Here is a 22858-nt window from a genome sequence, read left to right as displayed (position 1 = left end):
GGGCACACCCACCCTGACAATAATAAAAGGGAGGTTTCAGGAATACAAAGGGATTAAGCTGATGGCAGGGAAAAAACTATTCCCCTGGTAATTTCCTTCCCCGCACAGTCCCAGTGGGTCTTGTTGAATTGTCCTGCAGTGATCGTACAGATGTACAGATGTACATGACCACCGAAGGCCTCGTGCCCATGACCGTAAAAATCGAACAAGTGCCAGCTATCATTTTAACAGACACTACTTGTCTCCCACGTTATTCTATGGGCCACACACATCTGATTTTTTTTTCTGGTTATCGGATCACACTCCACCATTCATATCTGTGAGTCCATGGGAAAAAAATCTGACTGCACTCTGATGACATTCAAGTGCAATTTGATTTTTATGGTATAACAGAACAGTGAAGATGAGGAATTCTTTTTTTCTTCTTCACATCCCAAAGTTTTGGATCAAACTCTGATCTGAGTGCGATTAGCATAAAATCGGACAGTTTCTCGAATGAGAGATAAACGGTCGTTTGACCCTAGCCTAATGCTGACATTAGCAGTGGGTGCTGGAGCGGAGGGGAAGTTACCGAGTAAGTAATGATTTATCTTGTACTTCTTCACATTTTCTGCCATCAACTCAATTCATTTTGTAAAGAAGCATTTCCATCCAAGTTTTTATCCTTTTAATATATTGCAGTCATCATATTGTGTGGCACTGTACACTTACAATTGCTCATTTCGTTCTTCTACCCAATTCATTTTTCTCTTTTCTATTAGGTCTATGACATCACGTAATTAAAAACTGACTACCTCCTGAACCCCATTGAAAACCTCAGGAATGTAATCATGGATGATGGATAGTCACAAGCCACCAAACAAAGAAGAACTGCTTACATTTTTGCGCCAGAAGCGGTGTGAAAAACTGGTGGAAAGCATGCCAAGATGCATGAAAGCTGAGATTAAAAATCATGGTTATTCCACAAAATATTGATTTCTGAACTCTTCAGATTTCTGAACTCTAGTATTGTTGTTTCTAAATGATTATGAACTTGCTTTATTTGCATTATATGCACTGGGTTTTTTGTGTTTTTTAACCATTTTTCTTTGTCAGAAAAAAAAATACAAAATGTATTGTTTGGAAATTTGCAGTAGTTTATAGACTAAAAGAACAATCTACATTTTACTCAAAAATATACCTATAAAGAGAAAAATCAGACAAACTGAACATTTTGCAGTGATCTCTTAATTTTTGCCAGAGCTGTATATAGAAACAGGAATTCTTTTTTTCCTGCATGAGTCATCATCAGAACTACAATTCTACATCAATGCAAAGTCCTTGGCAGCCCAGCTCCACCTCCTCTTCAATTCCTGACCTAGCTGCTCCGATCTTCCCCCATCCACAGACTTTGCAGTGATGTAGAATTGTAGTTCTAATGATAACTCACGCAGGGAAAAGAAACTACGTTCTACATAAAGCTTAGGAGGATTTTTCTAGTCTGTTTTTAATCAAGTGATGTCATAGATCTAATGGAAAAGAGAAGAAGGGAAAATGAGCAATGGCAAATACACAATGGCATATAGGATGATGACTGCAATATATTAAAAACTTGGATGGGCGTGCTTCTTTAATCCTTAAATACTCGCAGAAATTATGTCACCTTAGGTTGTAATCTGCTGATTTGTGTAGATGCCAGAGTTCAGACCCAGTGATAGCCTAGCCTAACAGTATGCCATCAAAAGTCCTATAATAGGAGTTCAGCTATCATGAGAAATACAATACACACCATCCGTAATACTGGGAACCTGACTACTGGATGTCATCGGGACACAGTCCCCAGAATGGTAGAGTTTATTCTGGGTGTTTATTGAGCGCCACAGTGATGAGTTACAATTCCCCATTTATGTCTGGTAGGAAATCATTATTACCAATGACTTATACAGGAAAAAAAGACAAATACAAAGAAACATTTAATATCATACCATAGTCAAAAGCCATGGTAATCAGAGTAAGTCAAAATTTTTCTACATAATCAAAATTTTAACGCATATTGAGGAGAGCCGAGAAAGCAAATGCAATGGGTACGATTGCAGACAAGATGGAAAAAATATGCAAAAAGTCATTCTCCAAACCAACCTGAGCGTATGAGGTGCTTTACAAGCAATGCTTACATTCTCACCTTCCCATCAGCTCCAAGCTCAACTCCTTCAAGGCCAAGAATCATTTCTCTTGTATTCATTCCACCGGAGGAATGTCGCTGCCTCGTACCTTCCAGTTTTATGTCCCTGTGAATGGCATGAACACAGTGAGAGACGGTTTAACCACCATCAATATCCAACAAGCAAGAAATATTAAGCTCAGCTAGTCAATTAATAAGTTGTTATATTATCAGACAAATATACTGTATATACACACAGGCGTGTTCTAAATAAACAGCTTGGCATTATTTGGTGGTGGAATCAGGTACTACTATTTCTCCAAAATCTCCCGTGAGCGTTTTTTTTTTAACACGACAGCACCTGGCTGTGAAGTCATTGGTTGGCAATTACAAAAGGAGCTGCTAGCAGCGGATCTTGATGATTTATATGCCCAAGTGCATTCAGCGTGGCCAGAACATTCCTCAAACATCAACCTCTTCCTGACTAAGTAATTTTCTGTTTTTGAGCTTTCGTTTCTTCCTCCTCTTGGCTCAAGAGCCATAAATGTTTTATTTTTTCTGTTGACAAAGACGTATGATGGCTTTTTTTCCCCCCAGACTTGCAGCAATGATCCAGGTGATTGACAGGTCTCTCCCATAGAGATCACCTATGGTACTAGGCTAGTGTCGCCTCTGGCTATGGTCACCAGCCGATCTTCAAAGTGTATTTTCGGAGAATCGCTGGTGCATTTTAGAGAGGCACAGTCTAGTTGCACGACTGCACAAATGAACTGATGCATTGAGAAGTAAAGAAATGTGGAAAAGATTGTGCAACTGGCCACCTGCAGAGTAGCAGCAGGTGGACTTTGTGAACGCTGACATGCTCAATTAGGTACAGGCAGAAAGCCATTCCATTGTGTAGTTCTACTGATTCACAGTCCTGCAAAGTAGTTTTGTTTCAAAATACAATCTTAAGAAGTAAAATGGCAATTCTTCCATTAATTCTAATGGAAGATTATGAATGAACATACAACTGGGTATTACCATTCTGCTCGTCTAAAAACTGGACCACTATATAGTATTATACCATCCAATCAGTGTAGGGCCATAACCTGCTTCAATCTCATTATGGGCTGTTTGTTCCCATCCCCATTAATCACAAGAAGTATCTAACTGAGGTCTTTAAGGGAATCTGTCAGCAGGTCTTTCCTATGTAATCTGAGGTAGAAGCTGAGACACTGAATTTAACAATGTCATGAAAAAAACAACACAAGAAATAGACCATAAAAGGGGATCACCCAAGGCAATGGATTAAATATGAAAATTACAAATTTTATTAGAATAACACTCATGGACATAGGAAACAACCACATGGAGCACACAATTAAAAGCATTTAAAATTGGTCACACATAGGACCTAGAAACATGAACAAATGGCCCATAATAGAACCCTCCTCCTAGATGCGATCCCTCCCCAAACGCACTGTAATGGCTAATAATAATATATAGTACAGTGTAAGATGTCTGCATGAACAGCACTATTGGAATATAGGGTAAAGCAACACAACCTAAGGAGTATAGTTGTAACCATGATATATAATGCACCAGCCTGTATATCATGGTCACAACTATACTCCTTAGGTTGTGTTGCTTTACCCTATATATGAGTGTTATTCTAATAAAATTTGTAATTTTCATATTTAATCCATTGCCTTGGGTGATCCCCTTTTATGGTCTATTTCTTGTGTTGTTTTTTCATGGCTTAGTATAGCATAGACCAGGTTGGATCCCCGTTTCCTATGTGGTGCCCCCGCTCTAGTTATTATGAATTTAACAATGTGTCACTTTTTTGGCTGTGTGCTGTTTACTTACAATGAAGGTTTTATCACTAGGAGATAAACTGTAGTAAGTTCATATGGGGACTGAAGAGACCTCGACTTGCTTGCTCACTGCTTAGTAAACCCAAATCAGATGGGCATGCCAAACTTGAGAAACTACCATCAGGGAGCCATAGTAATACTGGCCTTGGACTGGTTTAATGATCAGGGAGGAAAACAATGGGTCTCGAAAGAAAGGTCTCTTTCACCACTGGTACGGACTTCACTACTTTGGACCTCTAAGATACATCGTAACTGGACCAACTCCCTACCTTTTCTGACACGTGATCAACTTAAAATTTGGGAGTCCTCTATTTTGGCACAGAGTTTCTGAAACAGCCCCGGTCCCATGACCCCAGTGTTTGACAATCCAGAGTTTCCCCTGGATGTTGGATGACCCCTGACATGGTTTGTTATGCTTGAAAAAGACCTTCGGGTCGAAACGTTGTTGTAACATGGCTCAATAAAGTTCTAATTTGGAATATTACACCCGGATGGAGCGCTGGTTCTTTACTTGTTTATTAAAGCTGAGAGTAAGTCATGGTTTGCTTTGGATTGGGAACGGGAGATTGGGCTAGAGTTTTCTTTTGAGCAATGGAAAAAAGCTTTTTTTTTTTGTGTACCATGCTCCATATATGGGGTGGTCCACCAATTAAAAGACTTTGGAATAAAGTCTTTGAATGATGTCACCAGAAACCTTTGAATAAATTTCAAAGTAACCCACAGCTGGGCCTACTCTCAATGATCGCAGGCTCCTTCAGGAGCATCAAGGTAGGACTCCTAAAACATTGCATAACGGCCACTCATACTATCATTCCTAGGAAGTGGCATTTTCAGACAGCCCCAAATATCGGGGATTGGATAGATGAAACGGAATTCCTATGTAGGATGGAGAGGCTATCCACCATTACGACACAGCGTGAGGACGCGTTTTACAAAACATGGCAGGAATGGATTAGTTTTCGCGAATCGCCTGAATTCCTAACACTCTTGGAGACAAATTAGTGACGTAGGGTAGAACAAAGATGCAGTTAACACAAACGGAAGACATTCAACTCTCCTACTTCACCCCTCAGTTCCCTTCTCTCCCACCCCCCACTTTCTTCCGTCCTCTAAATCAGACACCCCCCATTTCCTCCTTTCTCTTTTTCCGTACTTTCTATTACCTACCTTACACGCTTTTCTTCTTTTCATTTTATTTTGTTTATCGTATGTTAATGATGATAAGGAATACGATACTCAAAACAGCATTATGGCAACGCTCCGGACAATCAATGAATGGTTATTGAGTGAATCCGACTCATGTAATGCGGTTATGCTTCACTTGATTATCTTGCTGTTTTACTTGACTGTTTTGCGGTGTTTGCTTTTCTTTGTCCTTGCATGGACACTTTTTACTTTTTGTATATTACATATGAAAATATTCAATAAAAACTGTTTAAGTAAAAAACTAGGAGATAATCACTGCTCCCAGTAAACTAAGTGATACATCGCTGGAATCAGGCTCACTTGCCCTATATATTTTGCTACTCTCAGATTAAATAGCAAAAAATCTGCTGACCTATTCTCTTTGAGGGCTCTTCAGATGATGATCGTTAATAATCATGCCCCATGACCAAATGATAATTCACCCATTTGTTGTTTGCATCTTCAGTACATCTGTTGAAGTAAGCAGCTCCGTAGTATGAAGGGAGAGCAGGGAAACAAACATCGCTTGTATCTTGTATGGCAACCTGTACGATTATTGAAGCATAAATGTAAGTAAATGAGTTTGGACCGACTTCCCTTTCTGCATTTGGAGATCTTCATTTTATCTGAGGCTGCCACAGCCGGAGTTACAGAAATGTAATATTGGTGGTGAATTGCTCTCTAATAATGCAATTCCGTGTAAACACCTTCCCGTTACAAGTGATTCATAGGAAAACTCTGTATTTATAAATTATATTCCTCTGATTTCATACATAGGAACGCGGCCTTTTTTATGTGAGCCTGTAAGTGTCAGTAAAGTATGAATGAATATACGTCGATTCACGAGAATTAATCTTGCAGGGAGGGAGTAACTGTGTTTCCAGCTCGGCCTTTGAAGGAAGACAGCAACGTTTGAGTAATTGTGACCCTGAAGAAATTGCATTAGATCCCATTACTTTCCAGTTCAGGAATGTGCGTCTGCTGAATTCTGCATGATTGCATTGTCAGTAATACACAAGAAAAAGATTATTTTTCACATTTTCAGACGGCTAGGAAAGTGTAAGGCTATATTCACACTTTGCGGATTTTGCTGCGGATCCGCAGCGGATTTGACCGCTGCGGATTCACAGCAGTTTCCCATGAGTTTAGATTACAATGTAAACCCATGGGAAACAAAAAACGCTGTGCACATGCTGCAGAAAAATCCGCGCGGAAACGCTGCGGATTACATTCCGCAGCATGTCACTTCTTTTCTGCGGATTTTCACCTGCTCCAATAGAAAAAACTGCAGTTGAAAATCCGCAGAAGAAAACGCAGTAAAAACCGCGATAAATCCGCAGTAAAAACCGCGATGGGTTTTCACTGCGGATTTTGCAATTCCGCTGCGGAAAAATCCGCAGTGGAATCTGCAAAGTGTGCACATAGCCTAAAGCACACACAGCAGGACAACGAGGCGCTCGCTGGTAAAGCTACAACATCAAGCAATTATTTATGAATTATTTAGGCCGTAGATTAAATATTTAGCAAACTGAACAAAACAGATAATTTAGCCATCCTTGCAAAAGAGCGAGATTGAGACATCGCTGTCACTGCAAAGGAGCCGAGACGTAAAAACCTTCAGAACAACTTTTTTGGTTTTAAGATTAAAGGAGTATTTAGAATTCGGGCCAACCATGCCATGAAGCGTCACATTCCCCTCAGAATGGCATTTACTCCCATGATCGGTGTCACAGAACAGTTCTTTACATTTCCGTAGGCCTGTTAGGACTTGTATGTGAAAAACTATTTTTCACAGACAGACCTCACAGCCATTATCGTGTATGGGGCAAGGAAACAGATGAAATTCGCCAATGCGAGTATCAGTCCGTGAAAAGAACTAGACCGCACTCAGACTCCATTAATGTGTCATCCGTTTTTCACTGAAGTTTGAGAAACCTCCATCGGATTTTTTTTTTTTATGAGGAAAACTGATAAAACTCTGACTAAACTCTGATGAAAATCTGATCTAAAACACTGATGAAAATCAGTCAGTATTTTGCATGTGAAAAAAATCATTGATGTCTGAATAAGGCCTGACATTGTATGATTGATGTGGATAAACACTTTGCTTCCAAAAGTCAGCCTGTGCCTAATTTGACATGTGTCTACGCACCCATGAAGTTTCGTAGCCATAAAGATAGCTATAGGCCCAACTTTCAGAGACAAATCAGAAAATGTCACTATAATATATAATATATATATGATATATATATATATATATTAAGGATCCATGAGATGGGACTAGGGCCAATCACTACACTGAAGGCACCGCTCCCCTCCAGCTTTAACACCAAGTACATGCACTTCTGGAGATGTTGGCGCTAAAGCTCAATATTAGGGCAGGGCCAGACAGAAGGTCATTTTCTGTGGAAATGAATGAGAGAGCTTGAAAAATTAAAAATACAACAAGGGATTCATTTATTTTTGGGGTCCAAGCAGCCAGACATAATAATGGGAAAATCCCTTCAAAAGGAAACATGCACCCAGCACAGAATTCCTTTAGATCAATGCTTCCCAAACTTCATTCCCCCATCACGTTGTGTTTTCAGGATTTCCTCAGTATTGCACAGGGGATTCAATTATTATGAAGGCATCGGGCACTGCCACATGTTCTCACCTGTGATACTAAGGAAATCCAGAAAATAAGATGTGTTGTGAGGACGGGGTTTGGGAAAAACAGCTTTAGATTATCGATACATGATCCAAAATGAACCCACAGAGTGGTCCTAAAATGAACCCACAGATTGGTCCTAAAATGAACCCACAGAGTGGTCCTAAAATGAACCCACAGAGAGGTCCTAAAATGAACCCACAGGGTGGTCCTAAAATGAACCCACAGAGTGGTCCTAAAATGAACCCACAGAGTGGTCCTAAAATGAACCCACAGAGTGGTCCTAAAATGAACCCACAGAGTGGTCCTAAAATGAACCCACAGAGTGGTCCTAAAATGAACCCACAGAGTGGTCCTAAAATGAACCCACAGAGTGGTCCTAAAATGAACCCACAGAGTGGTCCTAAAATGAACCCACAGATTGGTCCTAAAATGAACCCACAGAGTGGTCCTAAAATGAACCCACAGAGTGGTCCTAAAATGAACCCACAGGGTGGTCCTAAAATGAACCCACAGAGTGATCCTAAAATGAACCCACAGAGTGGTCCTAAAATGAACCCACAGATTGGTCCTAAAATGAACCCACAGAGTGGTCCTAAAATGAACCCACAGAGTGGTCCTAAAATGAACCCACAGGGTGGTCCTAAAATGAACCCACAGAGTGGTCCTAAAATGAACCCACAGAGTGGTCCTAAAATGAACCCACAGAGTGGTCCTAAAATGAACCCACAGGGTGGTCCTAAAATGAACCCAGAGTGGTCCTAAAATGAACTCACAGAGTGGTCCTAAAATGAACCCACAGAGTGGTCCTAAAATGAACCCACAGAGAGGTCCTAAAATGAACCCACAGAGTGGTCCTAAAATGAACCCACAGAGTGGTCCTAAAATGAACCCACAGAGTGGTCCTAAAATGAACCCACAGAGTGGTCCTAAAATGAACCCACAGAGTGGTCCTAAAATGAACCCACAGGGTGGTCCTAAAATGAACCCACAGAGTGGTCCTACAATGAACCCACAGAGTGATCCTAAAATGAACCCACAGGGTGGTCCTAAAATGAACCCACAGAGTGGTCCTAAAATAAACCCACAGAGTGGTCCTAAAATGAACCCACAGAGTGGTCCTAAAATGAACCCACAGGGTAGTCCTAAAATGAACCCACAGAGTGGTCCTACAATGAACCCAAAGAGTGATCCTAAAATGAACCCACAGGGTGGTCCTAAAATGAACCCACAGAGTGGTCCTAAAATAAACCCACAGAGTGGTCCTAAAATGAACCCACAGAGTGGTCCTAAAATAAACCCACAGAGTGGTCCTAAAATGAACCCACAGAGTGGTCCTAAAATAAACCCACAGAGTGATCCTAAAATGAACCCACAGGGTGGTCCTAAAATGAACCCACAGAGTGGTCCTAAAATGAACCCACAGAGTGGTCCTAAAATGAACCGACAGAGAGGTCCTAAAATGAACCCACAGGGTGGTCCTAAAATGAACCCACAGAGTGGTCCTAAAATGAACCCACAGAGTGGTCCTAAAATGAACCCACAGAGTGGTCCTAAAATGAACCCACAGGGTGGTCCTAAAATGAACCCACAGAGTGGTCCTAAAAAACTAACCAGATATGTAGAAGAAGTAAGCTCAATCCCTCCAGTTCCTAAACAAAATGTAACTTCCCTAACTCTAAGGGCTCGTGCTAACGGCCACATTATCTGTCAGAGTGCAATCTGGCAAAACAAAACATTGGATAACACCCGGACCACTAGTATGCTATGGGGCCGTGCACATGTACGATTATTTCTTCAGGCAGAGTCTGTCTGAGGAAAATAATCCCTGCATGCCCGAGTTCAATCAAGTATTCAACCATGCAATTCACTGAGTGTGTGGGAAACATCAGACTGCACTCAGATGACATGTAAGTGCAGTCCGATTTCCACCCTCTGATGATAAAAATGGAGAAGATGGGGAAACTTGAAGCTCCCTCTTCTCACAGTGTTGTCAGATTCTCTCATCCAAGCGAATTGGATCACACCATGCTGACGTGCTAATCAGAGTTTGATCAGAGTATCATTTGCATAATTGGCCCGGTTCTCTCAGATGACAGAATCTACGGCGGTGAAATGGTGACGGGGAAGAGGCGGCCTATGTCGCTGCGGCCTTGTTCTCAGACCCCACACTTCGATCGCTCAGCAGAGTTGTCATTCTTCCTAAATAATTAGAACATCTCCTTCAACAAATAAGAAATTCACACACTGTACATTCTGAAATCAATGAGATTTTATTGCTGCGGACCTGAGCATCATCGTGTTGCCGTGGTAACCTTACGTTGTGAATGTTTTCCTGCATTCTGACAACCCGTGAGTCACAGCCAGTTTGTTTATCAAGAAAACTTGACAAGCGATTGAGTCAGAATTTTTGTTCCCCTCTACAACCCACGTTAAGATATGAACAGCTATAAAATAACAGAAGGTAAAATTGGAATATTTTCATCTGCTTTCAATACCTGCAATAAGGATCTACCTATAACGTCTCCATAACTTACAGATTGGTGGGGGTCCGACTCCTGAGATCACCACCGATCGCTCAAGAAACTGCTCGGAAGAAGCACTGACCTTACACCTTTTTTTTTTTTTTTTTTATCGATTCATCGGTGGGTTTATTTAGGACCCGAACCCCTACCAATCTGCACCCTGATGTATGTCACAGAAATCATCTTTTTCTTTATTAGATATATACTCTTTAAAAACTGCATAGAAAGGGATTCTAAAATCGAATTTGGAAAAGCATAGCTATTGTAGTATGAATATGATTAACAATACAAGGATTCAATGAATGGATCAGCAGCTCCGATCATCTGCTGATTATTTTCTGCTACTTTTACTGTTCTGGATGTTTTATAGTTATATACACTGGAGACATTCTGAATATATTTTAGCTAATGCAGAAAAGACGCTCCAAGTGGCGTCTCGGAGATTCTGGCTCGTCGCGCAGTGATGAATGGACGCTGAAGATCTAAACCAATAAATGTATAAACTTGGTGCAACATTGGCTTCTCCAAAAATAATCACTCTCTTGACACAATTGGACTAAAGACCAACGCAAACAATATCTTAAAGAGTTATTAATCTTAAGAAGCATAAAGATAACGTATCTGATTATGGCTGAAACATGATTTATTTATACTGCATCATTTTAACAGGGGATGCCCAACTTTGGGGACAATTTTATTTAATTGTAGTTTTTGTTGCTTATAAGTAAATGCATTTATTTAGGGTTAAAAATTATATTTGCAATTGGGTTCCATTAAAATGTTGCAGTTTCGCTTTTATGGGGTCATTGTTTCACTACACATTAAACTTTGATGTGGTCTGAGGAGCTCAGTACAAGACATAGAAAAAGAATTGGAAACTCCCAGTCAGACAGTAGTAGGGAGTTGACTGGTGAATTCTCAGTTAACTCGTTCTGCAACCAGAAAAAGACGGTGCAACAAAGGCTATAGAAAGCAAACGGTGAAACATTTGTAATGAAACCCAGTTACAACATAATAACTTTTAGCCGGAAGTACATACATTTAAGAAAAAAAATGTCCCCAAAGGTGGAAAACCCCTTTAAATAATGCTTAACGAGTCCAGTATAGGTGTACCTACCCAACATGTGTACAGTCTCGATATGGCAACACAGAAAATATGCTGCAAAAGGATCTTCTTCCACTTAACAGAACGATTCTGTGAAATCAAGAGAACATTAATGTAAATCAAAAAGCAGAACAGGTCAATGGCAGTGATAGGGCACCACTACAATGCTTCACTGTGTGCCCGAACAATAGCAGTGTACTCTGGGCACGGAGAAGGGGCAGGTTTGTGGTTCAGGGTGCTGACCAGAGAACAATAATGTTGCCGGAATCCAGTCATCAGCAACTTGTGACCTTGGACATTTTGTTTATTTCTGTGTCTCTTACGCCAAAAATTACATTGTGGCTCTAGAAACTAAAACCAATCCATGTCCAAAGCTGTAAGAATTACATCATAAATCGATACAAGAAAATCCATGTTTCCTGCTCTATTGCATTGATATATTAGGCTGGCTTCACATTTATCCTCCTTTCTGAGCACTGCTTTGTGGTTTTCATCTAGATTTGTAAAAATGGGATTCACAAGAATCCTCAACAGAGCCATTCACTATAATTAGGCAGAGGGAGTCACGTTGGACACCAACAGGCCTCCGTTTCAGTGGTGTCTGCCACTGGTGTCTGTCCAGACCTTAAAAAGGGGCTTTTTTCATATATCACAATTAACCCATGGCCTTCAAATGTATAAGAAAATAATCAAGCTCTAACCACCCATTTATTACCTGCAGTGACTCCCAGCACCGCCTTTTCGATCCTCCACACCACTCTTTATCCTGCTACAGCGTTTATGTTCATATTCCTTATGTGACCACTGCAGCCAATCACTGGTCTCAGCAATATACAGCACAAGCCCTGCACTGATTGACTGCAGTGGTCACACAAGGTGTACAGACTAGCAAAGAGACAAACTGGAATTACAATTGGCTACGAACTATGACCTAGACATAATATGCATCCTATATGTATAGGTGGACTAAACTGTAGACTCTAAGAGCCAGTTAGACAGTTTCACAATTACAGTAAAATAGGGGTTAAACGGGAGTATTGGTACACTGATGAGACTTGAACCATTACAAGACTAAACTTTAGAAGATACATGATCACTCTGTCATCTGTAGATTTATAGGTACGGAGTTATGGTGTTTATAGCCCATTTGTCACCTTTTGTGTGCTTAACACTGCATCTATATAGCTTCAGTTTTAAGAGCACCAAAGGTGACAAATGGGCTATAAACGCCATAACTCCGTACCTATAAATCTACAGATGACAGAGTGATCATGTCGCATGTCTGCGTCACATTACATCAAGATGGTAATGTCGCCTCACAACATCAGAGGAAGCATGACTCATGCGAAACGGCTGTGAGCCAAATTTTGCCTCAACATTCCTGTTATTTATGGAACCGCAATAAAAGAAACTTTTTAACGCCAAGTAGTGAGTGCCCCGTTCGTCTAGCTTTACTAGCCCCAGACTTATGTTGCATCCACATCGAATAACTGTTTTACAAAAAACTACTATGCTTCTTATTATTCTGCTGGGAACCTTGGCTTCCAGCAGCTTGAATAGATAACAATGAGGCTCAAGAAAGAATAACACAATCTACCTGGTTCTGGAGATTACATACAGAGGAAATGTGCCTGTGGTGTTACCTGCCACTCCTCGTGTCGTGCTGTCTCATGTTCTTAATAAAATGAACCTTCTTAAAGTTCTTTGGTCTGGGAGAACCGGACAGAGTCCGACATCTGAAAAATAAGTCAATTAAAGCCTGAAGTGAGATCTTACATGCCGTCTCCGAACAAAGACAGGAAGGAAAAAAAAAAATCATACAAGTGTCTGCAGTCTAGTCACATTTCACAGACAGCATAAGTGCAAAGCACAAAGCCACTCGGGACAGGAGGGAACAATCAGAATTCGCCAACATTGTAATATTGTCACTAATGGGCAAGGATTTTCCTTGTATTCACTGCGAGGGCTTCACAATAGACAATGAAAAACATGTTTAATAATACATAAAATTAAAAGGTTTTTTGTTATAAAATAAAAGTACGATTCCCGTGTTCCATTATTTAAAGTGAATAGAATAAAGCATTTTCATATAATGATACACCAAAATGTGATACCGGTGTAATTATGGCAGGTAATTCTGCGAATGACCGTTAAATCTAGGTCTTGGTTACGCTGTAAGTCAATGATTGAGGTCACAAGTTCCTTTTGGTCCTAGTGTATCGACCCCAAAGGCTTTAATGATAGCAAAGAAAACGGCAACTGGTGTTCAGGACACAAAGGACTGTCCATCTATCGGTTGGGGCGAAGGAGCTTAAAGAGTAACCAATGTTCTAATTGTTGTTTCATAAATCAAAGCTAAACATGAAAATAAGCAACTCTGTAATATTTCCAATCAGCAAAAAATTTACTTCTTTATCCTCCTGGATTGTTCATTCACTCCCAAATCAAGAATAAAACCTGTGCTCAGTGAAGACAGACTTCAGCCTTTCACCGTACTGACAGAAGATGGCTGTTGGTGCTCATAGAATTCTATGGAGAAGGCGGAGAGTTTGAGGAGCTAGAGGCAGACAGAGGCTGCAAGTTCTCCTGAAACCACAGGCTCTCCATGGAACTTTATGAGCGTCATCGGCCATTTTTCCAAGTGATGAGAAAATCTCTTGTCTTAAGACAAATTTTACCCTTGAATTGAATATGCAAATTGTCTCTTCAGAGAGGAAGAGCGCTAGTGCCACCTATTTGAAGTAACAATCCTAAAAGCCATCATCAACCCTTTAATGAGCCTTAAGTCATATCGCAAGGCTCATTAAAGGGATGATATTGACTTGCTACTTCCAATAGGTGGCACTAGAGTTCAAGTCCTCTTCCTCTCTGAAGAGACAATTTGCATATTTAATTTCCCAGAGGAGCATGCGAGGTATTTAAGTCTCCTCACACTGGCATGCCACACCTGACTTGTCACTCTCCAAAAGGAGAAATCTTATCCCTTAGATCCCTTGAATTGAGAATTCTTGGAATGAATGATTAGTCCTGAAGGAGAAACAAGCAGATTTCTCCCAGAAGATATATTACAATGTTTCTTATTTTCACAAGTACCGTTTACTAGGCCTCTTTCACACTTCAATCTTTTGGCGTCAGTTTGAATCCGCCGTTTTCATCAAATAGCGGATCCGCCATTTTTTTGGGGCGGATCCGCTATTTTCCCATAGACTTGCATTAGCGACGGATTGTGGCGGATGGTTGTCCGTTCCATCCGCCATGTGACAGATCCGTTGAAATTTGGTGGACGTCATCTAGACATTGACGGACATTGCAACGTTTTTTGTCTGCGCCGAAATGGCGGTTCATGACGGATCCGTCGCGTCCGCCATTTCCTAGAATGGCCACTTATGGGCGACGGATCTGTCGCGACCGTCATTTGGCGGATCCGTCACCCCAATCCGCTTTTTCAATTGAGCATGCTCCAAAAAGTAGATACGTTTCCCAGATACACGGATGCATCCAAAAAACGGATCCGTTAGAACCGTTTTCTCAACAATTGTGACGGATCCGTCACGATGTCGGAGCTAACTGACGCCAAACAACTGAAGTGTGAAAGAAGCCTAAGAGCTGGAACATTTTAAAAGATGATAACTCTTCAAGGCCCCCATACAAAGTAGATAGAAGCCAGCAGAATCCGTCTTTTTCAGTGGAGTCAGTCGACTAATGTGTATGGAAGCCTCTCGACTCACCACCAACAGATGAACTTCAATGGCAGATCCTTTTTTTCCCCCGTGGAGATAAGTTGCTGCCAGAGGAGTTTGGCAGAGGCTGAATTGGGTGTTTCAGTGTATGGGGGAGTCATAAGAGATGGCGGTCATTTGAATGATCATGTTTATGGCAAGCTTTCAAGCTTTTTTTCCAGCCATCATACACATTCAAGCGTGTGGTTTTTAAAAAGTTCTGAATTATACTGATAATGGAGTACTGTAGAACAGTAAAACAGGTTGCATATCCTAGGAATACCAGGGGACCCAGAAATCTCAGAGAAACTGGAGTTTGGGGAACTTCTCTTTAAAAAGAAAAAAAAACAACAAAAACCTTTACTGTGCGGCTAAAACCCAAAGCCTACCGGTAAATAGCCTGTGTAATCAAAGAAAGTTGATGTACATCCCAAGAAAAGATAAAGAAGTTTAATGTAAAGCGCCATGGAATAAATGGCGCTATAATAATAAATAATAATAATAATCACTTTTCCACCGAATGACCTCTATAATTGTGAGATGCACCAGATACACCAAAAATTACAAATGAGAAAATAGAAAGAATAGGAAATATACCTCCGTAAAGGAGCATTTTCTTCAATGTCTTCAAGTGTTTCCAGTGAAGACCGCTGAGAGATCAGACGTCGCCTATGGAGAAAACAATGCAATATATTGTTAAAAAGGATAATAAAAATCAATGACAAGTGAAATATTAGTGACAGAACAATCAGGAATAAGAAGGAAGATGACGATACCCAGTGTAGCAAAGCAGTGTCCATCTTTTTTTTTTTCAACATTATAGACCACTCACTGGTCATACATGAAGAGGAATCGGTCCGTTTGAATGCGGACAGTTCCCATGAATTCTCACGGGTTACATAAAAGGAAACAGTCATCATAAAAATGTTGTACATTATTCTGGTAGGTTGTTACAGAGCAGGAGGAGCTGGGCAGATTGATATATAGTTTACTGGGAAAAGATGTACGGTAATATAGATCATATTTTACTTACATAAACCCGTACTCATTCTTGGCTCTGAAGTCCAGTGAGCGGTCCTAATCAATGACCGATCACCTCCAGTCACAGATTAGCACCGCCCACTGGGCCTCTGAGCCAAAAATGAGCAAGAATTAAAATGATATAAAGTTTAATAGGAAAAGATTCAGTATAAATTATATTCAATTTGCTTAGCTCGTCCTGCTCTACAACATGATGCTGGCGGATCAGACTGCTTGTTCATTGTGAAAGGTTCCCTTTAAACACCTAAACTAATTCCTTAAACAGGTTTTCCCACTAACAAAGTATTTTTAATCAAAAGCTCTTTGAATAATAAGTTCCATGATTGAATGTGCTTACTTTTTTTTCCTGTGCTGCGACAATCTTATAAATGTGCCCCTGCTGTGTACTGTGTAATGGCTGTGTCTGCCCGTGTAAGAACATGGTCTGTACGTAGCATAGCTCCTGGCCAGGGAGGGACACACAAAAAATAAAAGAGTATACAGACAGGACAGCAAGGGGTCGCAGTTGATTCTTTCTGTGAGGTAAAACATTTCCCTACCTGTTTTAAACAATGTTTTACCTCAAAGAAAGAATCAGCTGTGACCTGTGCTGTCCTGCCTGTATCCTCTCTTTTGCTTCCTCTCCTGCCCAGGAGCTGGGGTATGATCAGACCATGTTCCTGTACGATCAGACACAGTCATAACACAGTATACAGCAGGAGCACATTTATAAGATTATCTCAGCACAGGAACATTTTTTTTTAAACACATCAAATTGTGGAATTTAATATTCAAAGATCTATTGACTAAAATTTTGATGAAAATTAACTTTGTTCCTAGGAAAACCCCTTTAAAGAGCCTTTTACCAACATTCCAAATACTCCAAGATCATCTTACAAAGCACTGTTGGCAGTATATTGTAAACTTGCAGAATATGCTGTAGCAGTAGTGGAGATGATTAGGGGATATCGTAGAGAAGAGGCTCCTGATCGTAGAGAAGAGGCTCCTGTGTTAGGCTATGTGCACATGTTGCGGAATGGGGTGCAGAATTTTCTGCACAAAATCCGCATCTCCTGGCAGAAACCGTAAGTGCAGATTTGCCGCGGATTTTATGCGTTTTTTATGCGGATTTTGTGCGGTTTTACCACTGCGGATTTCTATAATGAAAGGGGGCAGAAACGCTGCAGATATGCACTTCTTTTAAATCCGCAGCGTTTCCGCCTGGATTTTTCCGCACAGCTTTTTTTTTCCCCATTGATTTACAGTGTACTGTAAATCACAGTGCGGATCTGCAGCGTTTCTGCGCGGAAAAATCCGCTGCGGATCCGCACTAAATCCTCATCGTGTGCACATAGCCTTATTGTGCACTAACCGCTTGAACTACCCACATGACATTATTTTTTTGTAAATCGACAGTTGCTTTTTATTTAATTGACGGGAGGATCCAATATACAATCGTGACATGAGATTAAATACTAGATTATTAAACTTTCTGTGCATCTTTCCACAAAGCATACAATCCATTTACTATATAAAATTCATTTTTAATACAATTCTCCAATCATTTTATTATAATTATTTGTTACTCCGCACCTCCATTTATATTGTGTGGTGTGGCTACAAAGAACAGTACGATGATCTATCATAACCAGTCATCCGCTTTATTTCGGCAGCACGGTGATGAATTCGTAAGACCTTTATTATGTGGGAGTACAATACTCATTACTTTTTCCTCTGTTAAATGAGAAGGTGAAGACAAATTTGTTTTGAGTTGCACTTGTGAAGTGAAGCAGGAGACAGATCTGATCCAGACAAAACTTGACAAATGGCCAGTCCTTCCAGTACACGTCTGTATTTTGCTCCCACTCGTACAGTCCCGTCAACACATGCTTTCAGATCCACTATGTACACTGGTGACAATTAAGTGACTGCCAATGACTGGATGTAACATTACGGCTGCCAGCTTTTGTTTTTTTTAATTCAGGCGATGCCTGTAACCTTTTCACGGTAAAGCTCCAGCTCAACCTACATAAAACACAATAGGAGAGCCAAAAGTCTGATGTAATATTAGCAATAGATGTGGAAGCACGGTTACATAAGGTGACTTCCATTTAAAGGGACTTTAAACTTAAGGGCTCTATTATATCCATTTCAATACAGTTAATTATTTTCAGTAATCAGCCATTTGAGGCTGAGCTAAAGCAGATTGTCAAGGTATTAAATAGGAATTCTGACAGTATGTCCAGGAAAATGTCGGCCTCAGCAATCACTGCTTTATGTCACATTTTATACATACGATTAATATGAGACGCGCTTTTAGAAAGGTTTCATCGGTTTGAAGTTCCTTAAAAATTGTGATCTTGCAAAAATGTATCCAAATCTCTATTATTTATTGTGTCCATTTATATCAGTATGTCTTTAGTGTGGGAGGAAACCCACGCAAACATGTTGTGATGATGACCGTGGCAAGATTTAAACCCAGGACCCCAAAGCAACAGTGCTACCCTCCGTGCTGCTCTACAAACTGTGCACGCAAATAAATACAATTATTAATGTTTTCTGTTGTTCTTCTTCCAACTCCTGGAGCACTTGAATACTCCATGCATGACATGTACAGATGTTGTACACCCGGGTAATAATAGCAGAGCACAGTGCTAGCTTCTATAAAGAAAAAAAAAAGGATTGTCTTCTTTATCAAATAATACCCATAAGATAATGCAGGAAGATCTTGTTAAAACATTATGAACAGCTAACAAAGTTTGATATGTCAGAATTCAGGATTTATTTGCGATAAAAATGCTTCTTGTATTCTTCGCACAACATTGTGACATGGCCTCAAAACAACAAATAAAAGAAACTGCAACATTGATAACCAAACTTATTGGCACAAAGTAAGACAACTAACTACATGGTGCAAATTCATTAAGGAGTAAGATGTGCCCAATTCATTCAGAGATGCATGCCACTTAATGAACTAAGCGCATCTTCCAAGTGCCGTGCACCTTCAGGAGAAATGTTACCGTAATCCAGTCCTGGACTAGAGTACATTTCTTAAGTACGGTAAGTTACTGCCGAAAGTTTTCATAAATTTAAAGGGTTTTACCACAAAGAAAGTGCATTTTAAATCAATAGATCTTTAATTATTAATAATAATAATAATAATAATAAATCTTCCTGTGCTGAGATAATCTTATAAATGTGCTCCTGCTACGATCACTGCTGATTCTTTTGTTAGGGTGGTCTGTCAGACCCTCAGGGATATTGGATGGCTGCCAGATATGAGGATGCTCCAGAGCAATGATGGACAGAGACAGACGTAATCTGTTTCAGAGGCCATAAGGTTTAATGGTTACATGCAGTTATATACCCTTCTACCCTTTTCGTGCGCGAATCAGCTGTTTATTACATATGAGACCATCATTAATTCATCAGGTAATTTCCACATTAACAGGTAACCTGCGGACAGGCACGTACTGTCTTAAAGTTCATCTAACCTCACCCTTGTCAGCAATTCTAATTGATAATCAATAGTCAGCAGAATGACTTAGCAAAGCTTGGACATGTCCGGGCATATTCTGTTAGACTAAGAAATATATACCGTATGTGGATTATAAGAATATATCAAGGTGGTCCCTGATTTCCCCATCACTTTCTGTGAGGTAAAACATTTTTCTGCCTGTTTTTAAACAATGTTTTATCTAAAAAAAAAAAAATCATCTGCAATCCCATAACGTAATGTCTGTATACTCTGGGGGGTTCTATATATTTGAACCCCCAAAAAGTGACACAATTTTCAATACTGAATCCCTCAAGGTACTCAAAATTGCTTAGGAGTAGTTAATTAACCCTTCAGTTGCTTTCCAGGAATTAATGCAAATTGACATGACAGGAATGAAAAAATTTATTTTTACCACCTAAATTTTGATAACTTCTGAATAGGCAGCTATAGCCGGCAGACTTTAAGGCTGTTATTTGGCAATGAGTTGCCATGTCAAACATCAGGACCACACGATCAAGATCTTTGGGTGCCAATGGGGTTGAAGAGGGAACCAACACACTGTTAACCATCTAGATGCTGTAGTTACTATTGACAGCAGCATTCAAGGGGTTAAATGACCATATTCGGTGCCAACACTGATCGTGGCTGATGCAAGTTGTCAGATATAGTGTACAGCCGACAGCTGCTGGATTGTCACCCGTTGGAAGATGCTAGTCTCTTATATCATAGGTCAGTTAGAAGACATATTGGTGGTCACTAAGGGGTTAAACTCATCCAATTGTGGAAAATATTATTGTTCAAAGATCTATTGATTAAAATTAACTTTGCAGGAAAACTCAACATATTGTCATAGCTGGCCAGGACTGATATGAAATTGCCAAAAGTCACTATATTTTGCGCAACTTACATGTTGCACTAAAATATTGAGACTTATTGAGGTATTAAAACCTTAATCAAAGCGGCCACTTTGTCCCCAAAAATGCACAAAAGAGCCAACTCTAGGAACTGCATGCATTTAGGAAACAGAGCTTGTCTCCTGCCCTGGTTCTCTTATGTTCACTCCTATCAGAATGATGAAAATGGCCAAGAACGCTATGAACATTGCAAATTCTGTGGATATGCTGTAAATGCACAAGATAGGAATATCACTTTAAAAATAGAAATGGTAGAATACTTAGTATAGAAATTGTTCTTTTTTCCAAGTACATCACAATTACATCACTGCAGTGTGGAAGTAAAGTAAAAGGGGTGTATGGCAGCTTTTCTTTTTCAGTTATTTGCCTATTTACTAACGGTTATAGAAACCCTTTATATGTTAAAGAAAAAAAAATCAACATGTCCAACATGCTGACTTTGCATTATATGGGTCCATCACTAGAATTCTGAAAACAAATCAGCAATGTTTTTCAAACACAGAATTTTCTATTCTCCAAATGCAGCCAAGATAGCAAATGGTCTCCTTATCATTGAGAACTTATCACTCTACATTTCCCTGGAGATAGTACACAGGAAAACAAGACACAAATTGCATATTTCCTAGATATAATTACACTGGATATATTTGTGTGTACACACTATATTTAGCTCTTGTCCTGATAAGAGTAAATGACCGAGTTCAACAACTTCACAAAGTTTGTAACATCGTTGTTTTGTGTCATAGCGGAAGAAAACAAACCAATTTTGGCTCAATGCCCTGGCTGTTCAGGTAATACATTGAAAGAAAAGGTCAAATGGGTAAAGCAGAGTTCAAGAGTCCAAAACGGAAAATTACGGAGTGCTCTACAGTCTTGGCTACAGTCACGGTGGACATACCAAATATTGAACTACTTAAAATACAAATCAGGCATCACTTGACCGCCACCTTTAAAATATTATCTTAGTAGAACAATGCATAATGAAATTTACCTTATTATATGACAGTCAACCATATAGCAATACATGGTCTCCAAGTTTTGCAGTGGCTAAGATGTTGGTGGAGCACAGTCCTGACAAGATATCACGTTGGCTACTGAAGTGGAAAGACAAAATTCCACATTTCATGTATATTTGTGGTCAAATACTAGAGAAATATAAGTTAATAACATAAAATAAATCATCATTTCCTCATGTAACATGCATTACACTTCTACCAGGGTACCAACGTCATTTATTTCTGCTCCTCAATACGCCTGAAAAAATTCATTTTTCTATATGCATGCTGCCTACAGTCATGGACAAAAATTTTGAGAATGAGAGAAATATTAATTTTTCCAAAGTCTACTGCTTCATTTTTTCTAATGGCAATTTGCATATACTCCTGAATGTCAGAGTGATCAGCTTAACAGCAATTACTGTACTTGCAAAGTCAATATTTGCCCAGAAAATGAACTTTAACCCCCAAAACACATTTCAACATCATTGCAGTCCTGCCTTAAAAGGAGCAGCTAACATCGTTTTAGTGATTGATCCATTAACACAGGTGTGGGTGTTGATGAGGACAGGGCTGGCAATCAGTCATGATTAAGCAAGAATGACATCACTGGACACTTTAACCCCTTCCCGACCTGTGACACAGCGTATGCGTCATGAAAGTCGGTGCCAATCCAACCTGTGACGCATATGCTGTGTCACAGAATGATCGCGTCCCTGCAGATCCGGTGAAAGGGTTAACTCCCATTTCACCCGATCTGCAGGGACAGGGGGAGTGGTAGTTTAGCCCAGGGGGGGTGGCTTCACCCCCCCGTGGCTACGATCGCTCTGATTGGCTGTTGAAAGTGAAACTGCCAATCAGAGCGATTTGTAATATTTCACCTAAAAAACTGGTGAAATATTACAATCCAGCCATGGCCGATGCTGCAATCTCATCGGCCATGGCTGGAAACACTTTTGTGCCCCCCACCCCCACCCCACCGATCTCCCCCCCCAGCCCTCCGATCTGTGGTCCGCTCCCCTCTGTCCTGTGCTCCGCTCCCTTGTCCCCCTGTCTGCGCCCCTGTGCTCCAATCCCACCCCCGTGCTCCAATCCACACCCCCTGCACACCGATCCACCCCCCCTGCACACCGATCCACCCCCCTGCACACCGATCCACCCCCCCTGCACACCGATCCACCCGCCCGCACACCGATCCACCCGCCCGCACACCGATCCACCCCCCTGCACACCGATCCACCCCCCTG

At 40.4% G+C, this 22858-nt stretch overlaps 1 protein-coding gene across 2 annotated transcripts in view; it reads right to left on the bottom strand.

Annotated features, from left to right (window-relative positions):
- CABLES1 (Cdk5 and Abl enzyme substrate 1) overlaps positions 1-22858 on the bottom strand; it is a 176708-nt gene that overhangs the window by 13074 nt on the left and 140776 nt on the right. For both annotated transcript variants that reach the window (XM_069731195.1, XM_069731194.1), the window contains exons 2-5: positions 15781-15852; positions 13108-13200; positions 11477-11554; positions 2162-2267 (exon numbers count right to left, since the gene is read on the bottom strand). In XM_069731195.1, the coding sequence (XP_069587296.1) occupies positions 2162-2267; positions 11477-11554; positions 13108-13200; positions 15781-15852 (349 nt within the window). The remainder of the gene's footprint in view (positions 1-2161; positions 2268-11476; positions 11555-13107; positions 13201-15780; positions 15853-22858) is intronic.

Source organism: Ranitomeya imitator, chromosome 6 (assembly GCF_032444005.1).
Source record: "Ranitomeya imitator isolate aRanImi1 chromosome 6, aRanImi1.pri, whole genome shotgun sequence".
Classification (NCBI taxonomy): domain Eukaryota; kingdom Metazoa; phylum Chordata; class Amphibia; order Anura; family Dendrobatidae; genus Ranitomeya; species Ranitomeya imitator.
This window is presented reverse-complemented; position numbering and strand designations above follow the sequence as displayed.